The sequence below is a fragment of the Salvelinus alpinus genome, chromosome 25 (assembly GCF_045679555.1).
Source record: "Salvelinus alpinus chromosome 25, SLU_Salpinus.1, whole genome shotgun sequence".
Lineage (NCBI taxonomy): Eukaryota > Metazoa > Chordata > Actinopteri > Salmoniformes > Salmonidae > Salvelinus > Salvelinus alpinus.
Genome location: NC_092110.1, coordinates 36,833,373 through 36,849,760, shown reverse-complemented (window position 1 = coordinate 36,849,760; position 16,388 = coordinate 36,833,373). Strand labels below are relative to the sequence as shown.

The 16,388-nt window shown below is 46.1% G+C and overlaps 1 protein-coding gene across 5 annotated transcripts in view; it reads left to right on the top strand.

Moving 5' to 3' along the window:
* Positions 1-16,388, top strand: part of LOC139553884 (ribosomal protein S6 kinase 2 alpha-like) — a 78,902-nt gene that overhangs the window by 49,186 nt on the left and 13,328 nt on the right. For 2 of the 5 annotated variants that reach the window (XM_071366638.1, XM_071366636.1), the window contains 12 exons: positions 57-110; positions 5,174-5,290; positions 6,020-6,101; positions 8,106-8,186; positions 8,411-8,490; positions 8,660-8,766; positions 10,642-10,679; positions 12,343-12,485; positions 12,768-12,838; positions 14,599-14,687; positions 15,686-15,750; positions 15,935-16,037. In XM_071366638.1, the coding sequence (XP_071222739.1) occupies positions 57-110; positions 5,174-5,290; positions 6,020-6,101; positions 8,106-8,186; positions 8,411-8,490; positions 8,660-8,766; positions 10,642-10,679; positions 12,343-12,485; positions 12,768-12,838; positions 14,599-14,687; positions 15,686-15,750; positions 15,935-16,037 (1,030 nt within the window). Of the gene's footprint in view, positions 1-56; positions 111-1,856; positions 2,204-5,173; positions 5,291-6,019; positions 6,102-8,105; positions 8,187-8,410; positions 8,491-8,659; positions 8,767-10,641; positions 10,680-12,342; positions 12,486-12,767; positions 12,839-14,598; positions 14,688-15,685; positions 15,751-15,934; positions 16,038-16,388 lie in introns of those variants that run through there. The other 3 variants (XM_071366641.1, XM_071366637.1, XM_071366639.1) reach the window with 2 other exon arrangements.

Below are 16,388 nucleotides of genomic sequence, written 5' to 3'. Positions count from 1 at the left end.
GCATGTGAATCACAGCCAAACCTGACACCCTTCTCCCTCTAACACCTCCCAATCAGGACAGGTCCCATATTACCTGGGTAGAGAAGGACTTTGCCAATATTACTGCCAAGGTAAGATTATTCCTCATTCAGTGGCCTTATCCACAGTTAAGTCAATACACTCTCTTCCTCAAATGCTTTGCCTTGCTGAGCTAAAATCAATATTGTGTCAACAATGTCAGAATATGTTGTGAATAATTTGCTTAGCTGTGGCTGTCCCCTTAGCTGTGGCTGGCCCCTTAGCTGTGGCTGGCCCCTTAGCTGTGGCTGGCCCCTTAGCTGTGGCTGGCCCCTTAGCTGTGGCTGTCCCCTTAGCTGTGGCTGTCCCCTTAGCTGTGGCTGGCCCCTTAGCTGTGGCTGTCCCCTTAGCTGTGGCTGGCCCCTTAGCTGTGGCTGGCCCCTTAGCTGTGGCTGGCCCCTTAGCTGTGGCTGGCCCCTTAGCTGTGGCTGGCCCCTTAGCTGTGGCTGGCCCCTTAGCTGTGGCTGGCCCCTTAGCTGTGGCTGGCCCCTTAGCTGTGGCTGGCCCCTTAGCTGTGGCTGTCCCCTTAGCTGTGGCTGGCTCCTTAGCTGTCTGAGTCATTTGCTTCAGAATTTGACAAGGCAACTTTTTCATACATCTTTGCTGTAGAAATGTTATTTTCAACATCTGGTTGAAATCTGTGTGGATCTTCTAGGGTTATCATCATGTGACTTTAAATGGACACCTGAAGCTTCAATGGCTCTCCATTGAAAGTATTTCTTAGTCGGGGACTAGGCTCTGCATCCTGGGAACCTATCCTACATTCCCTGTCTTTATCACATCACAAATGGAGTTAGGACTGAGTTCATACAGCAGATAGCATAGCCGTTAAGAACATTTGGCCAGTAACCGTAAAGTCGCTGGTCTGAATCACCGAGCTGGTGAAAACACTCTGTCGGTCTAGATAAGTGTCTGCTAAATGACTAAATTATACTGTGAAGATAATAGGGGTGCGATCAGCAGGATACGTTTTGGAACATTCAGATATATATATATATATCTCACAAACATGCCTCTGTCATGTAGGCCAAGGAATCATGTTGGCTCAATTCATGGTATTTGTATCTGCAACGTTCAACTTTTGGCAACTGAAGGTGGCCTAGGTACAAGTGGTACAGTACAAGATATTTTGATCCTGGTCTAGTCATGCAATAGAGCTCTATAGGAGGTTACATGGGATCTTAGGAGCTTGAAGAAGAAGTAGTGACTTAGAAAGCCGATGGAGACTGAGTGGAACAGTGTTCGGTGAAGCTAAGAGGAAGTGTGGATTGATTTATATAGAGTGACAGTGTGTTTGTAGGGATGTGGAAGTTCCTCTCCTCACACACGGGGTAGATGGGGGTGGCAGGAAATAGGCTGTAAGGGATTCCTGTGTCCTGGCCCGTCTCTCTCATTCTTTATAGCGCAAGAACGAAGGAGACAGAGAGGTCTCTCTCTATTCAATTCAAGGGGATTTATTGGCATGGGAAACATATGTTAACATTGACAAAGCAAGTGAACTAGATAATGTACAAAAGTGAAATAAAAATGGACAATAAACCTTACACTCACAGAAGTTCCAAAAGAATAAAGACATTACAAATGTCATTATGTATATGATGTATCTCTATCTGGGTCATAATGTTGACAGTGAGGGAGGTGACACCTCACCACCCTGCCCACATCTCACCACCCTGGCCATAGCCGAAGGGAAGTTGTCCTGTCTGTCTTTCACACACTAGTTGTGTGGGTTCTGCACACAGGTCTCTTCCTTCCTGCCTCTCTCTCTCGCTCCCTCTCTGTGTATCTCTCTCAGTTCAGCAGTAGGCAAAGCTCTGTGCTAGCAGAGGACAGGACACAAAGTTAAGAGCTTTTACATACAGAGTACAACTTTCACCTCATCTTACCTGGCAGTCTACCAGTCTGGTATGAGATTGAGGACTTTGTTCAGAGGTAGGGGGGGATGGGACTGAGATGAGGTCTAGGTTGGCAAGGCAATGTTGAGATGGACAAGGACGGGAGGAAGTTGAAAGTGAGCCGCTTGCTGACCCTCTTCTTCCTCTTCAAGAAACACCAGACCAATGCTTTGGCCAGCTGCAGCGTGCCACAGACAGGCAATGAGACAGACGCCTCATGTGAAGACCGTCAGAACAGAACCCGGTGTATGGTAATGTGGTCTTCACACCGGGGCGAATCCCAACTTCCACTTGTCAAATTTTTACTTACATGGTCATGCTTTGAAGTGCATTTTCAACTAAGCTGAAGGTTTTGGGCCCATAGATAATTAGATCTGGGCTTGTTGTGTATGGAGCAGGAGATGTGTAAAAGGCATGTCATGTGTGTTAGAATGTATTGTTCGCATTTCCTGTCCTCTTCTTCGTTTTGTTTTGCTTCCTGTTGACAAACTATGAATGTGCAGTGCCAAAAGCAGCTATTGAGGTATATGGCAGTTGTGTAGGTGTATTAATGAATGAACACTTATTCTATTGTGATATGTGGCAGCAAGTGTTAGAGCTTATTGTGGTCGAAGCAGTCTGACTCAACGGGTTAAAGGCCTTCACATCGCAGGTGTTCCTCATTATCCCCTTGGTCATTATCCAGTTCCTGTGAAACACCTGAATAAGTCAAAGTGCCTCACAGTATGTCAGTTATTTGGATCCTAAACACAGAGATATTGACAGTATGAAAACAGTATGTGTCATTCAGAAAGTATTCAGACCCCTTGACTTTTGCCACATTTTGATACGTTACAACCTTATTCTTAAATGGATAATTAAATTAAATGGATGTTTGACGAGCAGGTGTCCACATACTTTTGGCAATGAAATATTGTTCTTGACTGTAGGGGTTCATTTGTTAAGAATGTACAAATGTATTCCAAAAAACTTACCTTGATTACAATAAATGTACATTTTAACTACCGATCGTATACCTGCTAGCTTTGTAGGAGACCGACGCAGTGGGGGGGGGGGGGGGGTTTTACTTTAGAGAATTAACTTTACACAAGTAAGAATGTATAAGTTAGGTGTGGTTGTTGTAATTTCATGGTGACTCAGTGTTAACTTAGTCAGCAGTGTGGTAGAGGAGTGTTTGTGTCTAGTGTTAGTTCTACCCTCAGTAGAATGACTATCTACTCACTATGGTTGGGTCACTGCACATGGTCACTAGCATAATGGAGTCTAAAGCCTTGTTCACATTTGCAAATTTGAAGTGACTCAAATTCTATTTATTTGCATTTCTTATTTGAATCTCTAATTTTTCATGCTGTCTGTCCAGGCAAAAAGAACATGGAATCGGATATTTCAAGCAAAGTTTCAAAACACCACCTGATTCCTGGCCATGTGACCTTTTGTCTGAACAGTCAAATCTGATTTTGCCCTCGAGTGGTTTTTAGACATATTTGGCATATCTTGCTGCTTGCTAGCTACTCTGACTTTTTGACAAGAACATGTGGTAGCTAACTAGCTTGTTTACAAACAAATTAGGTACTGTGCTAGAAAGCTAAACGGCTAACTAGCTAGCTAGGTGACTGCCGTGGCTAGCCAAAAAGGACTTGTTTTGAAAGTTGGATCTTAACGTTTGAGGCGTTACAAGTGTTCTTACACTAGGATTTTAAACATTCAAAGCAACTGGGAAACGTCCATGACAACGTTGTTGTCACCTTAACTTGCTACATAACTTCTGAGTGATAGGAAGCACGAGCACCACGACCAATCAGCCTACCCCACTGCACACATACCCGTTGTTACTATGACAACAAGCGTAGCCTTGTTGTCATCAGTAAATGACTGCTGTCTGAACACACATCTGATTTGGTCACTTGCTGTTTAGACAGTCAGTAGTTCAAAACGGATTTGTAAAAACAAAACAGTTTTTGAGCTTTGAGGCCTGCAGTGAGAACGAGGCTTAAGGGGCCTGGGGGTTGGGCCACTTCACATGGTATTGCACTGCAACTCTGCATACTGGAGTTGGCTGTTTTGAGAAATGTCTCAACAAACATGGTATAACGTATAAAGGCAATGTATTTGCACAACAACAAAAACAATTGTACTGTGACTGTTCTGTTGTAATATCAGTAAGATTCAGTAGACCTAGGCTCTAAAGCAGCCTATGTGTTACACCGCTGGTGTGAAAACAGAATTATTTAAAGTTGTGGTTACTGTTACCATTCTCAGTATCATTGACAGTAAATGACATCACCACTTCTTCCGACAAGCTGCCCACAACACAAATACACCCGAGGGTTGAGAGGGGATTTGAGTTTTTATTATAAAAAAATTGTCTACACTTGTTCCATCTCTGTCTTCTAAGCCTAAATAGCACTGCTACACCAAGCCATTACCGTTCTCTGACCTCTCTCTCTATATATATATCCTCTGGTAATACCTAGTTTTCTACCCTCTTCCTCTTTTCAGTTGGCTTCTTAGAATTAGGTACACACACTTTGATCAGGATGCAACCTAGTATGAGAAAAGAGGAACCTGTATCAACCAACCCCCAGCAGCTCCTAAACGTCTTGCTCCTAGGACCTCTGTCTGTATCAACCAACTCCCAGCAGCTCCTAAACGTCTTGCTCCTAGGACCTCTGTATCAACCAACTCCCAGCAGCTCCTAAACGTCTTGCTCCTAGGACCTCTGTCTGTATCAACCAACTCCCAGCAGCTCCTAAACGTCTTGCTCCTAGGACCTCTGTCTGTATCAACCAACTCCCAGCAGCTCCTAAACGTCTTGCTCCTAGGACCTCTGTCTGTATCAACCAACCCCCAGCAGCTCCTAAACGTCTTGCTCCTAGGACCTCTGTCTGTATCAACCAACCCCCAGCAGCTCCTAAACGTCTTGCTCCTAAGCTACATGCAATAGTTATTTGTATGCACTGTAGGAAGCTCTGGTCCTATTCATTCTGAAATATTCTTATCAGGAATAGTTTATTTTCACGGTCACGTGATCAAACATCTTTGGTTTTCCTCACTGGACTGTTTGGAGAAAGACAGATTTGTACTACCAAAGGACGTATGGCAAAATCTTACCGCGTTTAGGATGTTTTTTTATCTGTAGACAGTGTCAATGTTTTCTCTTGGAAGGGATGACCTACTATGCTATCTCCTGCATAATGGACCTTGTTATTGTCTCTGTCTAGGACAATGATGTCATCAAGGAGATCAACATCACCAATGTGGTCAAGGAGGGTTCAGAGAAAGCCGACGCCCGCCAGTTTGAGCTGCTTAAAGTGCTGGGCCAGGGCTCCTTTGGCAAGGTAAGAGATTGTCTAAGGTAGTACATTGCCCATGTTCCATTAACCCTCTGCTTGCAGATAAATGGGAGATTGGTTTAAACCAGGGGTGGGTAATTCCAGTCCTCGATGACCTAATTTGGTGTCAGTTTTTCCCCAGCTAACACACCTGACTGCAATCAACTAATGATGATCTTCAGTTTAGAAATGCAATTTGATTAATCAGCTGTATTTGCTAGGGATGGGGAAGAAGTGTGACACCAATCAGGCCCTCGAGGACTGGAGTTGCCCACCCCTGATCTAAACAGTGGGATAGAAATCTTGCTTTCACTTGTCCAATCTGGGAGAGATCAGTGATGGCCTCCGTCATCAACCATAAAGCAACTCACTGATTAGAACAGGGATGGGCAACTTCAGTCCTCGGGGGCCTGGTTGGTGTCACACTTTTGCCCCAGCTAACACACCTGACTCCAATAATCAACTGATCACGATGATCAGTTTAGAATGTAATTAGATGAATCAGCTGTGTTTTGCTAGGGATGGGGGAAAAGTGACCCCACTCCGGCCCCTGAAGACGAGTTGCCCATCCCTGGGTTAGATCCCATATATATATATATATAATATGGGTATATTCAATATCACCGCCAGTCCCTCCGTCACGGAGCATTGACTTGGATGGGAATGTCCGATGTCCTCTCTAGTAGTTAATTTTTGTAGGATTGAGAGTTGGATGTTGTCTTGCGTTGCCTGCAGGTGTTCTTGGTGCGGAAGGTGACGCCTCCCGACGACAACGAGCTGTATGCAATGAAGGTCCTGAGAAAAGCCACCCTCAAAGGTACACACACACACACACACATACACACACACACACACACACACACACACACACACACACACACACACACACACACACACACACAAAGTGGAATAGAGACATATACTGTTATGGGAAACGATATTGTAGCTACACGTTCATAGGGTGGTAAACATGTTGTGAAGTTTTTGGGGTGGTAAACATGTGAAGTTTTTGGGGTGGTAAACATGTTGTGAAGTTTTTGGGGTGGTTAACATGTTGTGACGTTCATAGGGTGGTAAACATGTTGTGACGTTTTTGGGGTGGTAAACATGTGAAGTTTTTGGGGTGGTTAACATGTTGTGACGTTCATAGGGTGGTAAACATGTTGTGACGTTTTTGGGGTGGTAAACATGTGAAGTTTTTGGGGTGGTAAACATGTTGTGACGTTTTTGGGGTGGTAAACATGTTGTGACGTTTTTGGGGTGGTAAACATGTTGTGACGTTTTTGGGGTGGTAAACATGTGAAGTTTTTGGGGTGGTTAACATGTGACGTTTTTGGGGTGGTTAACATGTTGTGACGTTTTTGGGGTGGTTAACATGTTGTGACGTTTTTGGGGTGGTAAACATGTTGTGACGTTTTTGGGGTGGTAAACATGTTGTGACGTTTTTGGGGTGGTAAACATGTTGTGACGTTTTTGGGGTGGTAAACATGTTGTGACGTTTTTGGGGTGGTAAACATGTTGTGATGTTTTTGGGGTGGTTAACATGTTGTGACGTTTTTGGGGTGGTTAACATGTTGTGACGTTTTTGGGGTGGTTAACATGTTGTGACGTTTTTGGGGTGGTTAACATGTTGTGACGTTTTTGGGGTGGTTAACATGTTGTGACGTTTTTGGGGTGGTTAACATGTTGTGACGTTTTTGGGGTGGTTAACATGTTGTGACGTTTTTGGGGTGGTTAACATGTTGTGACGTTTTTGGGGTGGTTAACATGTTGTGACGTTTTTGGGGTGGTTAACATGTTGTGACGTTTTTGGGGTGGTTAACATGTTGTGACGTTTTTGGGGTGGTTAACATGTTGTGACGTTTTTGGGGTGGTTAACATGTTGTGACGTTTTTGGGGTGGTAAACATGTTGTGACGTTTTTGGGGTGGTTAACATGTTGTGACGTTTTTGGGGTGGTAAACATGTTGTGACGTTTTTGGGGTGGTTAACATGTTGTGACGTTTTTGGGGTGGTAAACATGTTGTGACGTTTTTGGGGTGGTAAACAAAAACAGCCCACTTGTTGCGCAAACATAAGTGTGTCTGAATCCATCCAACGGAGCTCACGGTTTCATAACCACATCTTCATAGTAAAGGCTTGGTCTCACCTCATTTGTTGACATGTCTTTGCGTTCGCTCCATACTCTACGTGCCATTTTGCTTTACAATTTTTCCCCCAGTGTTTTGAACTTGTCTCAAGGCTCTGATAGTGAGAAGACATGAGCGTTTTTTTTCAGGTAGTGTGTATCTCGTCTTCCTGTATGTGTAGTTGTAGAAGACCACACCGCTAGCTAGCAGTCGGTGTCAGTCGCTCCCCACCCTGTCAACAGGTGCTGTGGTCTACTGCTGTGGTCTACTGCTTTGGTCTACTGCTGTGGTCAACACTAGATGTAAACACCTTGGCTGTTTAATTATCAATGGGAACAGATTGTCTCACAGACTACATCTCACTGCCACCGTGTGCTGAAGATCTGTCTAACCGTTCAACAAGAATGTCCGTTCACATTTTCATTATTTTAATTATTTTTAAATTATTTGTATTATCAAAATATTTCAAGGATTGATTATTTGGCGTTTTTGCTTTTGGCTGAATTCTCAAATCCATTGAGTGAGATTAAAATATTTTTGGTGACACTGACAGTTTAGCATTTTGTTTAAGTAATGTCTTAACCATGGACTCCCTTTTCCAAACCAATCTGTTACCAAGCTAATGTGGTAGCATTGTTTTGCACTAACCTTCTGACAGCTCTGAAATGGTGCGATCCTTTCCCCACCCCACAGTGAGAGACCGGGTGAGGACCAAGATGGAGAGAGACATCCTGGCAGATGTCAACCACCCCTTCGTGGTCAAACTCCACTACGGTGAGTTCACAACCAGGACCTTTGTTCAGATAACATGGTAAAGGACCACAGGGCAGGTGGTGACAACACCGTGTCACTTAGCGATAACGGTAGTTGTGGGCAGTGCCCTCCATGTTTAAACGATGAATGGGAACAGCTTTGGGTGCTGCCAGACATTTTTATGCAAATGATTTAGCACTGGATATACACTTGTGCTAGCCCATTAAGTGTCTGTGTGTCTCTAGCATTTCAGACAGAGGGAAAGCTCTACCTGATCCTGGACTTTCTGAGAGGAGGAGATCTCTTCACCAGACTGTCTAAAGAGGTGTGTTCTTAATATCTTTTCTGAGAGGAGGAGATCTCTTCACCAGACTGTCTGAAGAGGTGGACCTCAAGGACCTATGTTCCAGAAAAATGTATCTTTGTGACATCTTATGTGTCATGGTTATTATAACCTCTCTGCATTATATTTTGTGTGTGTGTGTGGTATCCAGGTGATGTTCACAGAGGAGGATGTGAAGTTCTACCTAGCGGAGTTGGCTCTGGGCCTGGACCACCTGCATAGCCTGGGCATCATCTACAGAGACCTCAAACCTGAGAAGTAGGTGGAGCCTCAGCGGAGGGCAGCTAGTCCTCGCTAGCCTAGCGTAGCATCACCTTCCTACAATAATAATATATGCCATTTAGCAGACACTTTTATCCAAGCAACTTAGTCATGTGTGCCTATATTTTACACATCAGTAGCCCCAGTGAGAATTGAACCCACGACACCACGATCCTGGTGTTGAAATTGCCATACTCTACCAACTGAGCTAGAGGACCTCGTGCTAGTGCTAGTGCTAGTGCTAGTGCTATGCTAGTGCTATGCTAGTGTAGCACCAACCCACAAATGCTTTTTCTTCTAAAATGACAGGAACCTTGAGATGCAATGTGCTTCTATGTTAGCTATCTCTTCTATGTGTATATACATTATTCAAGGCCCCTTAATCTACAATTTTTAGAAACTGGCAAATTTCACTGCAGTATAATTGATTGTCCTCTCAGTTTTGATTGGGGTTATTGATGTTATCAACAATCATCATGTCTGGTCTTGAGTACTGGAATCTTAACATGACATATGGATACTAGAGAATGAGACAGCCTTGCCTGAGTGCACAGACCGATTTACATAGATGTTATTATGTGTGTGGCATATACATGTCTGACACTGTGAATTAACTGAGGGGGGAAACTTGATTTGGGCTGCGCTTTTGCTGTTACATTTTAGTGAAGGAAAGAGAGGGAGGATGAGGGCCACTATATGAAAATACAAATGGAGTCTACAGAGTGGTTTTTGAACTCAGAAAATATTCTACCCTCATAATGCCAAGTCATTTGCAAGCCGGTTGTGACACAACGCTGAGACCAGTCTGTGCGTTGTGACGCAACGCTGAGACCAGTCTGTGCGTTGTGACGCAACGCGGAGACCAGTCTGTGCGTTGTGACGCAGCGCGGAGACCAGTCTGTGCGTTGTGACGCAGCGCGGAGACCAGTCTGTGCGTTGTGACGCAGCGCGGAGACCAGTCTGTGCGTTGTGACGCAGCGCGGAGACCAGTCTGTGCGTTGTGACGCAGCGCGGAGACCAGTCTGTGCGTTGTGACGCAGCGCGGAGACCAGTCTGTGCGTTGTGACGCAGCGCGTAGACCAGTCTGTGCGTTGTGACGCAGCGCGGAGACCAGTCTGTGCGTTGTGACGCAGCGCGGAGACCAGTCTGTGCGTTGTGACGCAGCGCGGAGACCAGTCTGTGCGTTGTGACGCAGCGCGGAGACCAGTCTGTGCGTTGTGACGCAGCGCGGAGACCAGTCTGTGCGTTGTGACGCAACGCGGAGACCAGTCTGTGCGTTGTGACGCAACGCGTAGACCAGTCTGTGCGTTGTGACGCAGCGCGGAGACCAGTCTGTGCGTTGTGACGCAGCGCGGAGACCAGTCTGTGCGTTGTGACGCAGCGCGGAGACCAGTCTGTGCGTTGTGACGCAACGCGGAGACCAGTCTGTGCGTTGTGACGCAGCGCGTAGACCAGTCTGTGCGTTGTGACGCAGCGCGGAGACCAGTCTGTGCGTTGTGACGCAGCGCGGAGACCAGTCTGTGCGTTGTGACGCAGCGCGGAGACCAGTCTGTGCGTTGTGACGCAACGCGGAGACCAGTCTGTGCGTTGTGACGCAACGCGGAGACCAGTCTGTGCGTTGTGACGCAGCGCGGAGACCAGTCTGTGCGTTGTGACGCAGCGCGGAGACCAGTCTGTGCGTTGTGACGCAGCGCGGAGACCAGTCTGTGCGTTGTGACGCAGCGCGGAGACCAGTCTGTGCGTTGTGACGCAGCGCGGAGACCAGTCTGTGCGTTGTGACGCAGCGCGGAGACCAGTCTGTGCGTTGTGACACACCTGACACTAACTCTGTATTACTGATGTAACGCCTGGCAACTCTCTATTCTGTTGTAGCATTCTACTGGATGAAGAGGGCCATATCAAACTCACAGGTAGGACACACACACACACTACCCCCCCCCCCCCCCCTCTCCAATATACACGAAGTATACCAAACATAAAGAGAACCTTCCTAATATTGAGTCCCCCCCCTGCCCTCAGAACAGCCTCAATTTGTCGGGGCATGGACTACAAGGTGTCGAAAGCGTTCCACAGGGATGCTGGCCCATGTTGACTCCATTGCTTCATAAAGTTGTCTAGATTGGTCCACCACCTTAAAGACATTCTTGATACACATGGGAAACTGTTAAGTGTGAAAAATATATATATATTTTAAAAGAAATCCAGGTAATTCCAAGTGGTTCACATAATTTTTCTTGCAACTGTATATATGACATTACCCCCCCTCCACACACACACACACACACACACACACACACACACACTAACCCACCCCTCACACACACGTCCCTCTGCCTGTTCTCTCGTTCCACTTGGCCTCCCCATTAGTCAGTGAGTCGGCACCAGTCTTATCTGTTCCTGTGTAGATAACTGCTCTATGCATGGACCTGTAGAGCAGTGGTTCCCAACCAGGAGTACAAGGGCCCCGGGGGTACTTGGCCTGTCCACAGAGGGTACAAGGGCCCCGGGGGTACTTGGCCTGTCCACAGAGGGTACAAGGGCCCTGGGGGTACTTGGCCTGTCCACAGAGGGTACAAGGGCCCTGGGGGTACTTGGCCTGTCCACAGAGGGTACAAGGGCCCTGGGGGTACTTGGCCTGTCCACAGAGGGTACAAGGGCCCCGGGGGTACTTGGCCTGTCCACAGAGGGTACAAGGGCCCCGGGGGTACTTGGCCTGTTCACAGAGGGTACAAGGGCCCCGGGGGTACTTGGCCTGTCCACAGAGGGTACAAGGGCCCCGGGGGTACTTGGCCTGTCCACAGAGGGTACAAGGGCCCCGGGGGTACTTGGCCTGTCCACAGAGGGTACAAGGGCCCCGGGGGTACTTGGCCTGTCCACAGAGGGTACAAGGGCCCCGGGGGTACTTGGCCTGTCCACAGAGGGTACTAGGGCCCCGGGGGTACTTGGCCTGTCCAGAGGGTACTAGGACCCTGGGGGTACGTGTTCTTGAAGACTCATGAGACCATAGGCCTACTGGTAAAAATGCACATGAGGGGGTACTTCAGGGGTTCTCCAGCCAAAAGAAAATTCAGTTGGTGGTCCAGTAACCGAAAAACAACTACTGATGTAGAGCATGACCCTGAAATGACAAACGCCACAGGTGACCTTAAAAATATCCCAGTGTGGTGTATTACCTTCACATGGAGCATTTGAATGATAAGGCCTTAGAATACCTGAAGAGTCATCATGGCATCAGGAAGTGGTACGGATCGTTTTCCCGGATCATGTGACCTGGCTAGGAGAGAACTCTAGGGCTTTGTCTGAAATGGCATCCTCTTCGCCAAAATATAATGCACTCCTTTTGACCGGGGCCCTCTAGAATTACCCACCATAGGGAATAGGGTACCATTGCAGACCTAGCCTGGGCCCTAATTGTAGTCTATAGACTAGTTATTATAGTCAAACTCCTGGCCATTTCCATAAAGCATAGTGTTAATGTCCTTTCTTCCTCTGTCTGTTGTGTGTGTTCATGATGTGTGTTTATGGTAGTACAGGTAATTGGATCGTAACTGACTTGTGGTGTCTTCTCCCCAGATTTTGGCTTGTGTAAAGAGGCTGTTGACCAAGAGAAGAAAGCCTACTCCTTCTGTGGTACGGTGGAATACATGGCGCCAGAGGTGGTGAACAGGCAGGGCCACATACAGAGCGCCGACTGGTGGTCGTTTGGGGTACTGATGGTGAGTCATTTCATCTGTCGTTTGGGTTATATTCATTAGTGCACAACTTGGTAAGATGCTTTGCAACTGAAAATGAAAATAAACGTTAGTTATTGGACACATTTAGGTAGTTTCTCCCTGTTTCAATCTGTTTTATTCCGTTTGGTGCCTAATGAACACAACCTTCACAATACAAACAATCAAACAGACATGAGTATGATGTGTGTTTGCGTCAGAGCTCTAGAATTGAATGTGAAAGGTGTATTTTTTTAAAAGATGGTGGTGGTTGTATTTGTTTGACAGTTTGAGATGCTGACCGGATCGCTGCCGTTCCAAGGGAAGGACCGCAAAGAGACCATGAACCTCATCCTCAAGTAAGTAGATACTGTCACAGAATAGGTCACTCCTTTTGATAAGCCATATAAACTCAGCAAAAAAAGAAACTTACCTTTTTCAGGACCCTGTCTTTCAAACATAATTTGTAAAAATCCAAATAACTTCACAGATCTTCATTGTAAAGGGTTTTAACACTGTTTTCCATGCTTGTTCAATGAACCATAAACAATTAATGAACATGCACCTGTGGAAAAGTCGTTAAGACACTATCAGCTTACAGACGGTAGGCAATTAAGGTCACAGTTATGAAAACTTAGGACACTAAAGAGGCCTTTCTACTGACTCTGAAAAACACCAAAAGAAAGATGCCCAGGGTCCCTGCTCATCTGCGTGAACGTGCCTTAGGCATGCTGCAAGGAGGCATGAGGACTGCAGATGTGGCCAGGGCAATAAATTGCAATGTTCGTACTGTGAGAAGCCTAAGACAGCGCTACAGGGAGACAGGACGGAGAGCTAATCGTCCTCGCAGTGGCAGACCATGTGTAACAACACCTGCACAGGATCGGTACATCCGAACATCACACCTGCGGGACAGGTACAGGATGGCAACAACAACTGCCCGAGTTACACCAGGAACGCACAATCCCTCCATCAGTGCTCAGACTGTCCGCAATAGGCTGAGAGAGGCTGGACTGAGGGCTTGTAGGCCTGTTGTAAGGCAGGTCCTCACCAAACATCACCGGCAACAATGTCGCCTATGGGCACAAACCGACTGTCGCTGGACCAGATAGGACTGGCAAAAAGTGCTCTTCACTGACGAGTTGCGGTTTTGTCTCACCAGGGGTGATGGTCGGATTTGCATTTGCATTTATCGTTGAAGGAATGAGCGTTACACCGAGGCCTGTACTCTGGAGCGGGATTGATTTGGAGGTGGAGGGTCCGTCATGGTCTGGGGCGGTGTGTCACAGCATCATCGGACTGAGCTTGTTGTCATTGCAGGCAATCTCAACGCTGTGCGTTACAGGAAAGACATCCTCCTCCCTCATGTGGTACCCTTCCTGCAGGCTCATCCTGACATGACCCTCCAGCATGACAATGCCACCATCCATACTGCTCGTACTCTGCGTGATTTCCTGCAAGACAGGAATGTCAGTGTTCTGCCATGGCCAGCGAAGAGCCCGGATCTCAATCCCATTGAACACGTCTGGGACCTGTTGGATCGGAGGGTTAGGGCTAGGGCCATTCCCCATAGAAATGTCCGGGAACTTGCAGGTGCCTTGGTGGAAGAGTGGGGTAACATCTCACAGTAAGAAGTGGCATGTCTGGTGCAGTCCATGAGACGGAGATGCACTGCAGTTCTTAATGCAGCTGGTGGCCACCAGATACTGACTGTTACTTTTGATTTTGACCCCCTCTTTGTTCAGGGACATATTATTCCATTTCTGTTAGTCACATGTCTATGGAACTTGTTCAGTTTGTCTGTTGGATCTTATGTTCATACAAATATTTACACGTGTAAAGTTTGCTGAAAATAAACGCAGTTGACAGTGTGAGGACGTTTCTTTTTTTGCTGAGTTTATATAATTCAACACTATATAGGGTCCCATTGCGGAACCACACTGGGCCCACAATCACTGGCTAGAGTGTCTGTAATTATTACCAGAGCAGTACTATTTATTTAGCCCGACTAAACCAGCCTGAATGCTGCGTTCAAGGAAACCGTGGTGAACGTTCAGTCTGGATTAACCAGGCTGCTATTTTATAAAACTTCTGGATTTAACAATGTCTCCCCCTGCAGGGCCAGATTGGGAATGCCCCAATTCCTGAGTACAGAGGCCCAGAGTCTCCTCCGAGCTCTGTTCAAGAGGAACCCCATCAACAGAATGGGTGAGTACTTACTAGCCAGTGACAAGGTAATTACAGGAGAGTAATCACTGTGGTATAATAAGACCGATTTTGATATTAAAGGGGCAATCTGCAGTTGGTACATCCAGTTTTTGACTTATAAATTAAGTATATGTATTGAATTAAATGTATTTTGGGTAACAGACATATACAACAAAATGTACAATGTGGACCCAGAGGATATCACTTGAAAGTATTCATTAAAATGCTTGTTTCCAAAGTGTTCCTCGATGGTGAAAACAATAACACGTATGATTAAAAGGCAAGACAAAATTGCAAACAACCATAAATACATTCATTTATATTGACAACATAAAAAGTGGAACTATTCACTGCATGACCTTAAAAATCAACCATATATTAATTTCACATCATACTGATCCTTCAAATAAATACACCTGACCAGCAGTAGGGGGCAGTGGAGTGGTTTCTCTTAGACAAACTTTTCCTGCTTTTTAAAGCCAGTTCTACTTTTTCTTTGCTTGATCTCTAAGGGGAGGCTATTCCATAGACAAATGCCTGTATAGAAAAACGTGCTCCTCACAGTGCTGTTTACTCTTGTGATTTTACAAGACATAACACCAGCTCTGGTATTGTAACTGTGGTGGTTATAGACCATATCAATGTGGTTTTTCATATAACCTGGGGCACGATCGTTTAAGTTGGTCCATGTATCTATTGATTCTTGAAGAATATAACTTATTAAATGCCTCATGAGCTTAGTTCAACTGTCGTAGCCAATCAGAACTGAAAATATAAGCTTGTTGTATTTAACAAATATAAACATGGTTAAAACTACATTGTAAAACTATAATATTGATATGGTGAATGGTCACACACCATGCATCCATAGATCTGTTTGTGAATTTGCCAGGGTGGCGTGAAGAACACATTGCTTCAACTGTTGATTGCCGCTTTAAGCATAGAGCTGGTGATGTTGTATGCAGTCATCCATACTAATAGTGTGATTGTGTGGACAGGGTCCGGGGCGGATGGTGCAGAGGAGATCAAACGCCACACGTTCTTCTCCACCATCGACTGGAACGTGAGTGGGGCCTCCCCTCTAGCACTCATCGCACACTCATACTGTAGTCCTATCAGGACTCATTATCTAATTAGCATTTTTAAATGAATTTTGTCATATGCTTCGGGCAATTCTCAAGTCTCCATTATTTGAACCCTTTCAGAAACTCTTTGAAACCTTTCAGAAACTATTTTAACCCTTTCAGAAACTGTTCCGGCGAGAGATCCCACCCCCGTTCAAGCCGGCGGTGGCCCGACCAGACGACACCTTCTACTTCGACTCAGAGTTCACCTCCCGCACACCCAAAGGTAAGAGGTCAAAGTTGACAAGAGTAACTTGTCCTAGCGTGACAAGACAGACCAGGGCTGACAATCTAACCTGACGTAGCAGGTGTAAAAAGCTGACTGAATCGAACCTGACGTAGCAGGCGTCAAAATCGGACAATCTAATCGAACCTGACGTAGCAGGTGTCAAAAGCTGACTGAATCGAACCTGACGTAGCAGGCGTCAAAAGCTGACTGAATCGAACCTGACGTAGCAGGCGTCAAAAGCTGACTGAATCGAACCTGACGTAGCAGGTGTCAAAAGCTGACTGAATCGAACCTGACGTAGCAGGCGTCAAAAGCTGACTGAATCGAATCTGACGTAGCAGCCGTCAA